The sequence below is a fragment of the Dryobates pubescens genome, chromosome 16, assembly GCF_014839835.1.
Source record: "Dryobates pubescens isolate bDryPub1 chromosome 16, bDryPub1.pri, whole genome shotgun sequence".
Lineage (NCBI taxonomy): Eukaryota > Metazoa > Chordata > Aves > Piciformes > Picidae > Dryobates > Dryobates pubescens.
In genome coordinates this window covers 6290310-6304597 of record NC_071627.1, presented here as the reverse complement: position 1 = coordinate 6304597, position 14288 = coordinate 6290310, and the positions used below count along the sequence as shown (strand labels likewise).

Genomic DNA, 14288 nt, shown 5'->3' with positions numbered 1-14288 from the left:
CTCCATGATCTTTCTGGGCATGGAGGTGAGACTGACTGGCCTGTAGTTCCCTGGTTCCTCCCTCCCTGGAAATCACCTGGGACCTCCTGCTTAAGCAGATTCCCCAGGCTGGTAGAACATTGTCCTTTCACTGTTCAAGAATTTGACCATAAGACCTTAATTGATGAGAAGCACCTTCTCAGCCTGGTGGGTGCATCTGTTCAAGACAGAAGATGTGGTGGGGCTCAGCAGGACCTGTGACAGCCTTGCATTTATTTTGCTGAACTCTTTGCTGGCAGCTGCAGAGCCCAGTGACCTCCAGCAGCATGGGCTCCAGTGGGCATCTCTGCTCCAGCCAATGCAATTCAATCAGGCTCACTTGTTCTGTTCCAGCAGAATATCATCAGATGGATTGGCTGAGGTCAGCTGTACGAGGTTTGACAAAGCCCAGGTGCTGGGTCCTGCACTTACAATCACAGAAGTGTCAGGGCTGGAAGGGACCTCAAGGCTCAGCCAGTTCCAGCCCCCCTGCCATGGGCAGGGACACCTCACACTACAGCAGGTTGCTCACAGCCACATCCAGCCTGCTCTTAAAAACCTCCAGGGATGAGGCTGCCACCACCTCCCTGGGCAACCTGTGCCAGTCTCTCACCACCCTCATGGGGAACAACTTCTTCCTAACATCCGGTCTAAATCTACTCACTTCTAGTTTTGCTCCATCGCCCCCAGTCCTATTCCCTCCCCGACACCCTACAAAGTCCCTCCCCAGCTTTCTTGTAGCCCCCTTCAGGTACTGGAAGGCCACAAGAAGGTCTCCTGGGAGCCTTCTCCAGACTGAACAACCCCAGCTCTCTCAGTCTGTCCTCACAGGAGAGGATCTCCAGCCCTCTGCTCATCCTCGTGGCCCTTCTCTGGACATGTTTCAGCATTTGGGGCACAACATCCCCATGCATGCTGCAGGCTGGGGGCAGAGTGGCTGGGGAAGTGCCTGGTGGAAAAGGACCTGGGGGTGTTGGCTGACATCTGGCTGAACATGAGGCAGTGTGTGCCCACATGACCAAGAAGGCTGCCAGCATTCTGGCTGGGATCAGCGATAGGGTGGCCAGTAGGACCAAGGCAGTGCTTGTCCCTCTGTATTGGGCACTGCTGAGGCCACACCTAGAGTACTGGCTTCAGTTTTGGGCCCTCACTCCAAGAAGAGCATTGAGGGGCTGGAGCAGGTCCAGAGAAGGACAGGCCCAGAGCTGGGGAAGGGTCTGGGGAACAGGGCCTCTAAATATGAGCTGTGGCACTGTGGAGCCTAACAGGGAGCATTGTCCTGGTTATTGTGGCGAGCTGGGGGTGCCACTGGTGGTTCTTGGTGCTGCAGTAAGCTGGGTGCTCTGGCTGGTCTCTGGAAGGGGATGTTGTACTTCTGGAAGCTCTTGGGTGTTTCTGGTGTGGATGGTGGTGGAAGCTGCAGTTCTGGAAGCTGTGGGAAAGTGATGGTGCAGAAGATGGAAGCTCTCCCAGCAAACTCAGGCTACCAGACTTCAGACCATGAAGCTCAGCATTTTCTTTGTGGCCACTCCATTCTGCACTGAGCTCAAGCCTTGTCAATGCACAGCCCTCGTGCTTCGTGCTCCAGATGAGTCTTCATTGAGCACGTTGCAGCTGTGAGAATCTGCCCCCTGCCTGCCTGAAGCCCAGCTATCAATAATCAGGGATTGCAGAGGGCAATGTGCATTTCAGCAGCACCTTTAATCCCTGCCTCCCCAAATGCTTTGCAGACATCACTCAGCACAGCCTCACAACAACCCTGTGAGGTAGGTGGCTGGGATCATCCCCCATTGCTGCAGGGACAATGAGGACATCAAGGATAAGGGACTTGCAGCAGTTGTGCTGGGATTTGACCTTGCACTTGGCCATTTGTGTCCCATTAGGCCTCCAGCTTCAGACTGTGCATGGGGTTGACTCAGTTAACGACCCCATGACTGGCTGCATGGACCATGAAGGCCATTAAGGCAGCAGTTTAGTAGTGAAGTAGATGTTCCTTCATGCTTCTGAGTGTCTGAAGGCCTAACACAACTTCAGTTAGATGCCAACCACTGAGCATGGCAAGCTGTAACTGGAGAAGGCCCTTAGGCCCCAGGTGGGGAAGCTATGTGGGATGCTACTGGAAATGTATCGATCAGAAAGGATATCATAATTTATAGAGAAAGTCCACCCTTGCTCTTCCCTCAAGGGAAAGAAACCATCAAAGAACCTAGAAGGTCACTGCTGGTTGTCATGAGTCAGCTTCAAGCTCTGGGCCCCTTGGCTTCATAGCACCTGCAGAAAGAAGAAGAAGTATTGGTGTGTCAGCAGCCTGCTGGGGATGGCAAAAGGAGGTAAGCACTGTGTTCCACCCAGCTCAACCCCAGCCTCAGAAGGGTGGGAAGTGATGTGAAGTGCTCATGTGGAATGGACCTGAGAGTCCTGATGGGAAAGTCCTGTCTGCCAAACAGAAAGGGACCTGGGGGTGCTGATTGACAGCTGCCTAAACATGAGCCAGCAGTGTGCCCAGGTGGCCAAGAAGGCCAATGGCATCCTGGCCTGTATCAAGAATAGTGTGGCCAGCAGGAGCAGGGAGGTCATTGTGCCCCTGTACTCAGCACTGGTTAGGCCACACCTTGAGTCCTGTGTCCAGTTCTGGGCCTCTCAGTTTAAGAAGGACATTGAGACACTTGAACGTGTCCAGAGAAGGGCAGCAAGGCTGGGGAGGGGTCTGGAACACAGCCCTGTGAGGAGAGGCTGAGGGAGCTGGGGTTGCTTAGCCTGGAGAAGAGGAGGCTCAGGGGAGACCTTTTTGCTCTCTACAACTACCTGAAGGGAGGTTGTAGCCAGGTGGGGGTTGGTCTCTTCTCCCAGGCAACCAGCACCAGAACAAGAGGACACAGTCTCAAGCTGTGCCAGGGGAAGTTTGGGCTGGAGGTGAGGAGAAAGTTCTTCACTGAGAGAATTGTTAGCCATTGGGATGTGCTGCCCAGGGAGGTGGTGGAGTCACCGTCCCTGGAGGTGTTCAAGAGGGGATTGGACGTGGCACTTGGTGCCATGGTCTAGTCATGAGGTGTTGGGTGACAGGTTGGGCTTGGTGATCTTTGAGGTCTCTTCCAACCTTGGTGATTCTGTGATTCTGTCCTCCAACATCACCTGTGGAGCAGGAGTGGGTCAGCCTTGACTAAGAGGGGGAGACCTTGATTTCTCAAAGGCAAGCTTGTTTACGTCTTCAGGGAGGGACCTGGACAGGCTGGAGCAACGGGCCAAGGCCAACTGTATGAGATACAACAAGGCCAAGTCCCAGGTCCTGCACTTTGGTCACCCTATACAAAGCTCCAGGTTTCAAGAAGAGTGGCTGGAAAGCTGTTGAGTAGAGAAAGACCTTGGGCTGTCCATCAACAGCCGTCTGAACGTGAGCCAGGGTGTCCCCAGGAAGGCCACCAGCATCCTGGCCTGGTTCAGCAATGGTGTAGCCAGCAGGACCAGGGCAGGGATTGTTCCCTTGTACTCAGCACTGCTGAGGCCACACCTTGAGTACTGGGTTCAGTTTGGGGCCCCTCACTCCAAGGACATTGAGGGGCTGAAGAGGGTCTAGAGAAGAGCAATGAAGCTGGTGAAGGGTCTAGAACTTAGACATTGTGAGGAGCATCTGAGGGAACTGTTGGTGTTCAACCTGGAGAAAACAAGGCTGAGGGGAGACCTTATGGCTTTCTGCATCTCCCTGAAAGGGGAGGGAGTCAGGTGGGAGTTGGTCTCCTCTCTCCAGGGATAAGAGACAAGTTGCACCAGGGGAGGTTTAGGCTGGACATCAGAAGCAACTTCTTCCCTGAAAGGATTCTCGAGACCTGGAACAGGCTGCCCAGGGAGGTGCTTGAATCCCCATCCCTGGAGGTCTTTAAGAGATTAATAGATGCAGTGCTGAGGTGTTGTAGTTTGAGCTGGGTGCCCCCCTGCTGTGTTCACTTCCTGTGTCCAGAAGTCCAGCCCAGAGGGATGGACACAGGAAATTGTGTATTTCCTACCATAATTCTTTGCACCACTATAAGATCCAGTGCGGAGTCTAGCACGTTCTCTTTTCTTCCTCCTCCGCCAGCCGGTAACTGGGGGAGATGTCTCCTGGCTTTGGGCCTGGCTAGGCCCAAGGCCACAGGGGGATGGGCAGTCTCAGGCCTGGCCAGCTGAGACTAGCCCAGCAGAGGGAGGGGGAAGAAGGAGCCCTGAGGTCTCGGGTGTACCCTCAGGTGGGAATGGGATGCCTCTGGGTTTGCTTTGGGATCTCTCTTTGTCACTGCGCTTTGGGTTCTCTGTAACATTCACTGCTTTCTATTTAAACTTTCATCACTTTTGTAATCCGTTTGTCTGAGTGTTTTATTCCTGCCCGTGGTGGGGAGAGAGGGGGCTGCCTCAACCCAGCACATGAGGTTAGAGAATGGTTGGACTTGATGACCTTGAAGGCCTTTTGCAACAGCTCTGCTGGCTGGCCCCAGATGATGGCACCTCTATCTATGAGGTAGAGCAGGCACTTTGGCTTCAGGGAACTTGGCTAAACCTGAGATGGGCGTCCAAACTTTGATTAGGCTCAGTGGAACCAGACTAGTACCTTTAGGAGCTGGCTGGCAGCCGAGTTTTATTACTTTTGTGAAGGAACAGGAGAGCACAGAGCTAGCTGAGAGGCATGTTCTTATCCAGCAAGAGAAAACAAGCCCCAGCTGACCCTCTAGAAAGGCAGGCTTTAGAGGCAAACCTTTTCTGATGGTGGGTAGCTCATGCTGTTGTTCATGTTGATGTTCTTCATGGAGATCAGAGTGATGCTGTTATCCTTCTGGCTTGGGCCTGCTGAGCAGCTGTCAAGAGGAGAAGGTGATATTAACTCCTCTCAAAGTGTAAGAGAGGCCTTTCTTCACATGCAGCTGGGGGCAAGCAGGCAAGGCTGTGGCTGACTAGGCCAAGGGACCAGGCTTGGCTCACATTGCCCTTTGAGCTGCTGTCCTGATTCAGGCCCATCCTTAGTGCCCTATCCCACATTCCCTATCTGAATATGGCTTTGGAGCTCCCTAGGGAGCCAAGCAGCACATTCAGATGAATTGGGATGTGGTTTGCCACTTGTAGGCACCATCAAGGAGCAGTTTGGATCTGACTCTGGGTGGCTGAATTACCTTCAAGCCCTGCAGCCCCTACCTGGACTGGAACACCAGGAAACCTGACTGTGTGTGTCTGTTCTGCACCCTTATTTGTCACACAAAGGAAGCCCTGGATATTTTTACATCATGCATTGCCACCTTGTCTCCCAAGAGTCAAAGTATTAGGAAGGTGGAATTCCCCTTTCTTCCTACCTTGAGGGCTGGGATATGCAGCTTAGTGGAGACTGAATGGCCTTGGGGATTTCAGGTGCCTCAGGGGCACAGTCCACTGCTCTGCTATGTCCTGCCTTGGTGGCTTCAGATCATGGCCTTTGGGGGTATTTGGAAACCACTGATGTTGATACAAAGTTAGCACCTAAATACATTACAGACCTTACTCCTTGTGTCCCTTGCCTCTTTCCAAAGCAGGGTTTGTAACTTTAGTAAGAAACTATCACATGGAAAAGTATGAGCAACATGTTTTGGTCCCTCCCAGCTCTTACTTGCTGCTGCTTCCCCACATGTAGCCTCTCTTTTTTGGCAGCAGTGATAGGCCATGGGGTTCAGGTGGACCATCCTGGAGCACCTCTCCTATGAAGACAGGCTGAAAGAATTGGGGTTGTTCAGCCTGGAGAGACGAAGGCTCCAGGGAGACCTTAGAGCAGCATTTCAGTGTCTGAAGGGGACCTACAGGAGGCTGGGGAGGGACTATTCAGAAGGGCCTGTGGGGATAGGACGAGGGGCAATGGTTTGAAAATAGAGCAGAGGAGAGTTAGGTTGAACATCACGAGATGTTCTTCTCAATGGGGTGGTGAAACACTGGGACAGGTCCCATCCCTGGAGATATTCAAGAGCAGACCTGCTGTGGCCCTGTGCACCTTGATCTCGTTGGGTGTCCCTGCTGGCTGCAGGGGGGGGTTGATCAAGATGACCTTTGAGGGTCCCTTCCCACCTGTGAATCTCCAGTTGGTGCTTCTCTTCCAAAGGTCTCTGGTCCCTTATTCTGCTCTTACTAGATGATAGTAACAGGCATCTGGGAGATCTATATTTATGGGGACCTGATCTCATCTCACTACTTTGAGGCTACTTTGAGATCCAGAACCCCAAATTTAGACTTGAATTCTGTATGTAGGCAAAGAAAGATAAGCCAACTGCTTTTGGAAGATGAGTCCTCCTCACAGGTACTGGTGCAGCTTTGACATGAGGGCCCTTTATACCACTTCCACCTTTGACTCCATCAGGCATGGGATGAGGTTCTATCAAAGCTGATTTTTTTTGGTTGGTTTATTTTAAACCTGTCTCAAGGATGTCTTGAAGTCCTTCCTTCAACCTGAAATAACCAAAGCAGCCTCTTTTCCTTGCTAAAATTAGTTCTGGAATAAAGTAGGTTTTTCAGAAGGTTGTGAGCAGCCTTACCTCTCTGATACCATGATGCTCCCTGGCTTCTGCTTGTCTGGAAGGAGAAAAGCACTGGTTGATGTACAGGTGAGAAACCACCAGAGCCGAGCAAGAAGATGAGTCAGCTGTGTTCAGAATTACATTGTACAGGGGTATAAGTGAAATCCTAGTGGGAGCAGAGACACCACAGGGAGTAGCTGAGAGCTGATTAGAGAAAATCCTTCAACTGGGGTGACAGTGGCAGGAGGTTCCCAACCTTGGAGGTGTTCAGGGCCAGGTTGGATGGGATCTTGAGCAACCTGGTCTAGTAGCTGTCCATGCCCGTGGCAGGGAGTTTGGAACTGGGTGATCTTTAAGGGTCCTTTCAACCCAAACCATTTCATGAGTCTATGAATCTGGGCTCCAGTTTGGCTTCAGAACCTCCCCACCATGTAAGCTTTCAGGAGTTACCCAGTCCAGGAGGAAACTGGTGGCTTTTTGATTGGGTAAAGACAGAGCACCCCTGGCAAATACCTTCCGAGTCCTTTGAGCGGTTACACTTGAACCTCAGGCTGACCACGCTGACCAGGATGATCACAACCACTATCAGGATGACTATGAAGCTGATGACACCTGGGGATGAAGGAAAGAACTCTTATAGGGACCTCAAGGATCATCCAGTTCCAACCCCCCCTGCCATGGGTAGGGACACCTCACATTACAGCAGGTTGCTCACAGCCACATCCAGCCTGGCTGCAAAAACCTCTAGCAATGAGGCCTCCACCACCTCCCTGGGCAACCTGTGCCAGTCTCTCACCACCCTCATGGTGACTGATAGCACAATGTGCCTGGCCTTGGCTTCTGGGGTAGCAGAAAGGCTTTCACCTTGGGTAGGAATCCAAGATTTTTGTTCAAATGAGCATGGGACACAACAGACAGAGAGGTTAATGGTCACTAGAGCTTTATCCTCTTTTGGTTTAGCCTCAAAGGACTTCAGGTGGGGCAGTGCCAGAAGGGCAGAAGCCAGCCAGTTCCACTGGGGGTTGTTTGGAGTCAGGATGTCCTTACCACAGTTAGTAAATCTTCTCCTAGAAGGGTATAAGGTCAGGTAAGTACTGGGATTGGGAAAGAAGAGGGAAAGGCTGTGGCTGGGATTATCTGTGATAAACTAGTGGCCAAGTGCAGATTTGGTCCTGACATCAGGCCTCAAACCAACTGTTCTTCACATGGGAATCTTGCCTTGTCAGCCCTTCTGGTGGAGGATGTAAGCAAAGGGTACTCAGACAGTTAACACTTCACTGTTCAAAGTGCTTCTGAATGATCATTTTTTTCCTGTAGTGTCATAGAAGATTGGGGGTTTTGCTCAGCTTGATGGAGGAGTGGGACAGTACAGCCCAGGGCAGACAGGGTCTGGTAAGTTTACTCCATGCCTCTGTTCAAGTCTGTTGGCAGGTTAAGCTATGGCACCTCTTGCTTCAGCCTTTCACAGCCCAGAGGATGTGGAGGACTTGGTAGAGTGGATGATGTGGTTGGACTTGATGATCTTAGGCTCTGGGCAGACCTAATTGTGGCCTTCAGGTATTAGAAGAGAGCTACAAGAAGGCTGCAGAGGGACTGTTTGCAAAGGCCTGGAGGGACAGGGCAAGGGGCAATGGTTTGAAAGGAGAGAAGAGCAGAATTAGATTGGATGTTAGGAGGGTGGTGGAACACTGGAACATGTTGCCCAGGGAGATAGTTGAGGCCCCATCCCTGGGTATATTCAAGGTGAGGGTCAACAGGGCTCTGAGCAACCTGATCTAGAGAAGCATGTCCCTGCTGACTGCAGGGGAGTTGGACTGAATGACTTCTGTAGGTCCCTTCCAACCCCAAATATTCTATGATCTTAAAGGTCTTTTTCCAACCAAAATGATTCTATGACTTGGCTGCCTGCCAAGCAGGGTGCAGGGGAAGGCAGCAAAGCAAGGGTGAGACTGCTGCAGTCTCAACAGGTTTGCAGGACAGAACATTGTTTAGGCTTCCAGGCAGGCACTGTATTTATCCTAGACCCTGTCACAGAAACCAAGGCATAGTTTGGGATGATTTGTGCCTAGGTCTTATTGTAACATGGAGCTGGGGCAAATATTGATGCTGGGAGCAAGATCTCAAGCCCAGGTGTAGCCAGGATGGCCTTCCAAATTATCTGTTCCTTTTGACACTAGGTCTGCAGAAGAGGTTTTATGAGGAGTAGCTGAGGGAGTTTGGGTTGTTTAGTCTGGAGAAAAAGAGGGGAGATCATCTGGCTCTCTACAACTGCCTGAAAGGAGGTTGGAATCAGGTGGGGGTTGATCTCCCAAGCAACCACTAGCAAGGGCAAGAGGAAAGGCTTCAAATTGTTCCAGGGGTGGCTCAGGTAGGATGTGAGAAACGATTTCTTCTCTGAAAGGGTTGTCAAGCCCTGGAGTGGGCTGCCCAGGGCAGTGGTTGCATCACCATCCCTGGAGGGATTGAAGAGCCAGGTAGATGTGGTGCTGAGGGCCCTGGTGCAGTGGTGGGTTAACAGCTGGACTGGATGATCTTAAAGGTTTTTTCCAGCCTAAGCAGTTCTGTGATTCTCTTTGTCAGGTACTTCATTGCCTGCCGACGACAAGTCTTTTCCTCAAGGCCTTTGCCTTGCACTCTGAATGCTCCAGGGCCAGGCATGCTGAAAGAGCTAAGTGTTGATCCAACTGCAGGGAAGTATCTTTGAGGCATGGCCTGGCAAAACACACCCTCCCCTCTGCCAGGCTGCCCAGGACCTTACCAAAAGCTGCCACCGTCAGCGGTGATTTGTCGTCTGTTGGGGTGGGCACAGGCAAATAGCCAGAGGGCTGTGGTGTTGGAGTGGCTGGCATGGAGGTGCCTACAAGAGGGGAAAAAGGCAGCTTTGTGTGAAAGGCTTTCTTCCAAGGCTGGGAGGAGCTTTCCTAGCAGTGCTGGAGGATATAACTTGCACTTTGTTGAAGAGAATAATGTGGGATCCTGAGTAACCAGCAGTGACCAAGACCTGTGTGGGGATCAGAGTGCCTTGATGTGGCCCTTTTTATGGACAGCTTGAGAGCACCCCCGGGGTTTAGTGCTGGGGCTCTAGTGAGGGAGCTGAGTGTGGCAGGTGAGTGAGTGATCTGGCAGAGTGTTTGAGGGGGCAGCTTGTCTCATCTCACTCCTTTTACCACAGTAGCACCTCTCCTGCCGTGATGCACAATCACTATGCCCAGCTTCTACAGGTTGTCCCAAAGCTCTGCTTCTGGGGATATTCAAGGGCTAAATGAGATGGCCAACAGCCCTCAGGTGCTTTTTGGCCACTCACCATGCTGCCTTGAAGACAGCAGTGTGGTGGCCTTGGTGTTGGCTGTGAGAAGGGATGGAAAATATCTATCAGCAGTCACCTCTCTGTGAGAGAAAGGAGGAAGCACCCTGAGTTGTTGATGTCGTAGTACTCTCGCTTCTCTTGAGCTCTTGACCTGCAAAGAGAAACACAGAAGGTGAGTCCTGCCCATGAGTGTCACCTAATAACCAAAAGAGCTAATGGGCATGCTGGAGAGGGGAGTGGAGTTGTGGTAAACATAGAATGGGTTAGGTTAGAAGGAACCTCAGAGATCACCTCCTCCAAACTCCCTGCCATGGGCAGGGACACCTCTCAACTAGACTTGGTTGCTCAAGGCCTCATCCAGCCTGGCTTTGAACACCTCCAGGGTGGGGGCATCCACAGTCTCCCTGGGCAGCCTGTTTCAGCATCACCACCTTTGTACTGAAGAACTTCTTCCTCAGCTCCAGTCTAACTCTGCTCTCCTTCAGCTTCAAACCATTCCCTTTGTCCTGTCTCTAGACACTCATGAGAAGTCCCTCTGCAGCCTTCCTGTAGGATCCCTGCAGGTATTGGAAGGCAGCTCTAAGGTCTCCTTGGAGTCTTCTCCAGGCTGAACAACCCCAGCTCCCTCACCCTGTCCTCATAGCAGAGGTGCTTCAGTCCTTGGATCAACTCTGAGGCCTCATCTGGACTCACTCCAGCAGCTGTCTGTCCTCCTTATGCTGGGGACACCAGAACTGGATACAGTATTTGAGGAGGGGTCTCAGCAGAGCATAGTCAAAGGGCAGAATCTCCTCTCTTGCCCTGCTGGCCATACTCTTGCTGCAGCCCAGCACACATCTGCCTTCTGGGCTGCATGAGGGCACTGCTGGCACACAGGGAGCAACCAACACCCCCAAGGCTTTTTCTTCAGGGCTACTCTCAACCCCCTCTGCACCCAGCCTGGGTTTGTGCCTGGAATTGGCCCATCCCAGATGCAGGACCTTGCACTTTGACTTGTTGAACCTCATGCAGTTGTCACTGGCCCCCTTCCCAAGCCTGTCAGGATCCTTCTGGATGGATCCCTTCCCTCAAGTGACTCCAGTGCACCACACAGCTTGGTGCCATCAGCAAATTGCTAAGGGTGCCTCAACCCCACTGTCCATGTGCCTGCCAAAGATGTTAAACAGCACTGGACCCAGGACAGACCCCTGAGGAGCTCCACTTGTCCTTAGTCTCCATTTGGACATTGAGCCATTGACCACAACCCATTGAGTGCAACCATCTAGCCAGTTCCTTATCCACCCAGTGGTCCATCCATCAGTGTTGGTGATACCTGGGAATTCCATACTTGGGCTAAATCTCCCCACCAAACATCCTTTGTGCTATTTTCTGTGTCCAAAGTGAAACTCAGGGAACCAAAACTCAAGGACCCTGGTACAAAATCTTCAGTTCTGGAGTTTTGGGGCAGGTGCAGCAGTTGAACTGGGAAGGTCATAGCTTTGGTGTTGCTCCTATATATTGAGACTTTAACAACAAAGAAATGGACTTGGGGGAAGAATTCTGCAGCATGTGGCTGTGGATCAAGTGGTTGGCATGTCCTTGGGCCTGCAATTAGTGGCTGTGCTGTCCTGGGTTACCTAGAAGTAATTAAGCTGGTTTGAGTTGGGCTGACTTGTGCACCATATGTAGCAAACCTCTGTGTGGCAGCACAGAGGTTTGGTCGAGCAAGGACTCCAGTTGTCAGTGGGATGAACTGGCTTGTGTGAAGCTCTTTGGTTTGTGACAGCTGCTGCCAGTGCCTCTGCAGGCAAATTTGAAGCTAGCCCCTGTGTTTCAGTTATGCAGAGGGGAAAAAAGCCCTTATGGAACAGCTACAGGCCGTGTCCAGACACTAAAAATGATGCTTTAGATCTCCAGGACATCTTATTCTTGTTCTTGTTCTTGTTCTTGTTCTTGTTCTTGTTCTTGTTCTTGTTCTTGTTCTTGTTCTTGTTCTTGTTCTTGTTCTTGTTCTTGTTCTTGTTCTATTTAATTCTTATTCTATTCTTATTCCTATTCTTATTCCTATTCTATTCCTATTCAAATCTGTAGGTCAGGGAGGATTTTCTCTCTGCTGTTCAAAAGAAGTGTGGCCAGCAGATGGAGAGAGGAGATCCTGCCCCTGGTGTAGACCTCACCTGGAGTGTTGCATCCAGCTCTGGAGCCCTTAACACAGGAAGGGCATGGACCTGATGGAGCAGGTCCAGAGAGAGCCATGAAGATGATCAGGGGGCTGAAGCACCTCTGCTATGGGCCAGGCTGAGGGAGCTGAGGGTGTTCAGCCTGGAGAAGAGAAGGCTCTGGGGAGACCTTAGAGCAGCCTTCCAGTACCTGAAGGAGGCAGAGGGACTGTTTGCAAAGGCCTGCAGTGATAGGACGAGGGACAATGGTTTGAAATGAGAGCAGAGCTGGTTTAGATTGGATGTTAGGAGCAAGTTCTGCAATATGAGGGTGTGGAACACTGCAACAGTTTGCCCAGGGAAGTGGTTGAAGCCCCAGCCCTGGAGCTAGTCAAGTTCAGGCTCGACAAGGCTCTGGGCAACCTGATCTAGTGGAGAATGTCCCTGCTGACTGCAAGGTGGTTGGACTGAATGACCTTTGGAGGTCCCTTCCAACCCAAACTGTTCTAGGATTCCCATCTGGCCAAAAGGACTGGCTGCCTGGAGGAGTATGGAACAGCTCCTGGCACTGCAGTGAACTGAAACTGGGGTTCCTGTCTTGCAGAAACATCACTGCTTTGGAATGCAGCTTGGCAAAACTCAGAAGAAAAAGAGGGAAATTACATGAAAAGGGGGGTGGGGGAGTATGAAACAACAAATCAAACTGGGAGCAGAACATTCCTGAGAAGCAGAGATCACTGCTGTGCATTTCTTTTCCCTCCACCAGTCATGAACCCCTTTGTTCCATCCTGGAACTGTTCTTCCAGCCATAGGGGGCTGTGGGCAGGAGCTGTGGTTTGCTGAGCCTGGCAGGGATAACCTGTGCCTGTGAACTGTTGGGTCTCACCCAACAGGAGAGCTGGCTTCTGGAAGCATCAGCAACATTTCTGCAGTCAGAGATGTATGGAGCTGTTCAGCTCTTCAAGGGCTTATAATTAATAGCAGCCTGCTCGTGCGAGGGGCTCTTGGCTTAGCTGGGCCCAGGCCTGCTGGTTGGACATCTGTGCAGCAGAGCTGACCGAGGGTTTCTAACCTTGCTTGCGTTAGAGAAGATCTGAGAGGTACTTGGAGAGGCAGAGAATCAGCAAATCAATCATTCAGGCTGGAAAAGACCTTTGAGCTCGTCGAGCCCAACCATTAACCCAACACTGCCCAGCTGCCACTAAGCCCTGTCCCCCAGCATCACATCTACCTGGCTTTTCAATCCCTCCAGGGCTGGGGATTCAGCCACTCCTCTGACTGGAGTCTCTCATTTTTTCCCTTACAGGCTGGGTTAAGCAAAGTGTCAGGAGCAAAAGGATAATATTTTGTTAAAAGGGTGTTTGAAGGGCTGCCTTTTCCTGAGCACAGATCAGGCTTTCATCTGCTGTTCAAGTTCCTCCCAGGCAGATGATGTGAAGTGCATTTGATCTGGTGTTTTATCACTGCTTGTAAGGATTCCAGGCTGCTTTGGGTTTTTTTTTGTTGGGGGGTGTTGCTGATGGCTCAATCCCAAGGTAAAGACAAGTGCTTAGATAACCTGCACCCTGTGAGCCAAGCAAGCTAATTGCCATGGGATGATCTCAGCTGGTTATGACTCTATAAAAGGAAAAAGTACCTTGAGTTGGTGAAGCTGGTGTGCTTTTGCCTCCATTAGGCTTTTCATCTGGATAAGGAAAACAGGGGAAAGGAGAATTAACTCTTGAAGCTGCCACTAACTGTGCTATAGAATAGAATAAACCAGGTTGGAAGAGACCTTCAAGATCGAGTCCAACCTGTCATCCAACACCACCTAATCAACTAAACCATGCAACCAAGTCTCCTCCTAAACACCTCCAGTGATGGTGACTCCACGACCTCCCTGGGCAGCCCATTCCAATGGGCAATCCCTCTCTCTGTGTAGAATTTCTTCCTAACCTCCAGCCTAAACCTCCCCTGGTGCAGCTTGAGACTGTGTCCTCTTGTTCTGGTTCCGGGTGCCTGGGAGAAGAGACCAACCTCTGCCTGTCTACAACGTCCCTTCAGGGAGTTGTAGAGAGCAATAAGGTCTCCCCTGAGCCTCCTCTTCTCCAGGCTAAGCAACCCCAGCTCCCTCAGCCTCTCATAGGGCTTGTGTTCCAGACCCCTATCCAACTTCGTTGTCCTTCTCTGGACACACTCCAGCAAGTCAACCTCCTACCTAAACTGAGGGGCCCAGAACTGGACACAGGACTCGAGGTGTGGCCTAACCAGTGCAGTGTACAGGGGCAGAATGAGCTCCCTGCTCCTGCTGGCCACACTGTTCCTGATGCAGGCCAGGATGCCATTGGT

General features: G+C 51.4%; 1 protein-coding gene across 1 annotated transcript; it reads right to left on the bottom strand.

Moving 5' to 3' along the window:
- Positions 1–1950: 1950 nt before the first annotated feature.
- ECSCR (endothelial cell surface expressed chemotaxis and apoptosis regulator) lies at positions 1951–13717 on the bottom strand. Its single transcript, XM_054168427.1, has 7 exons — positions 13597–13717; positions 9899–9973; positions 9274–9372; positions 7029–7127; positions 6534–6570; positions 4742–4841; positions 1951–2289 (listed from the first exon to the last, which is right to left on the bottom strand). Exons 3-7 carry the CDS (start codon positions 9362–9364, stop codon positions 2281–2283), a joined length of 336 nt encoding a protein of 111 aa, XP_054024402.1. The 5' UTR covers positions 9365–9372; positions 9899–9973; positions 13597–13717; the 3' UTR covers positions 1951–2280.
- Between the last annotated feature and the right edge of the window lie 571 nt (positions 13718–14288).

Excerpts from the sequence above, each read along its gene's own strand:
- ECSCR (XM_054168427.1), bottom strand. The coding sequence starts at position 9,364 with ATGCCAGCCACTCCAACACCACAGCCCTCTGGCTATTTGCCTGTGCCC. Across the intron at positions 7,128-9,273 it reads GCTGACGGTGGCAGCTTTTG|GTGTCATCAGCTTCATAGTC; the intron begins GTAAGGTCCTGG and ends CTTCATCCCCAG. Across the intron at positions 6,571-7,028 it reads CCGCTCAAAGGACTCGGAAG|ACAAGCAGAAGCCAGGGAGC; the intron begins GTATTTGCCAGG and ends TTCTCCTTCCAG.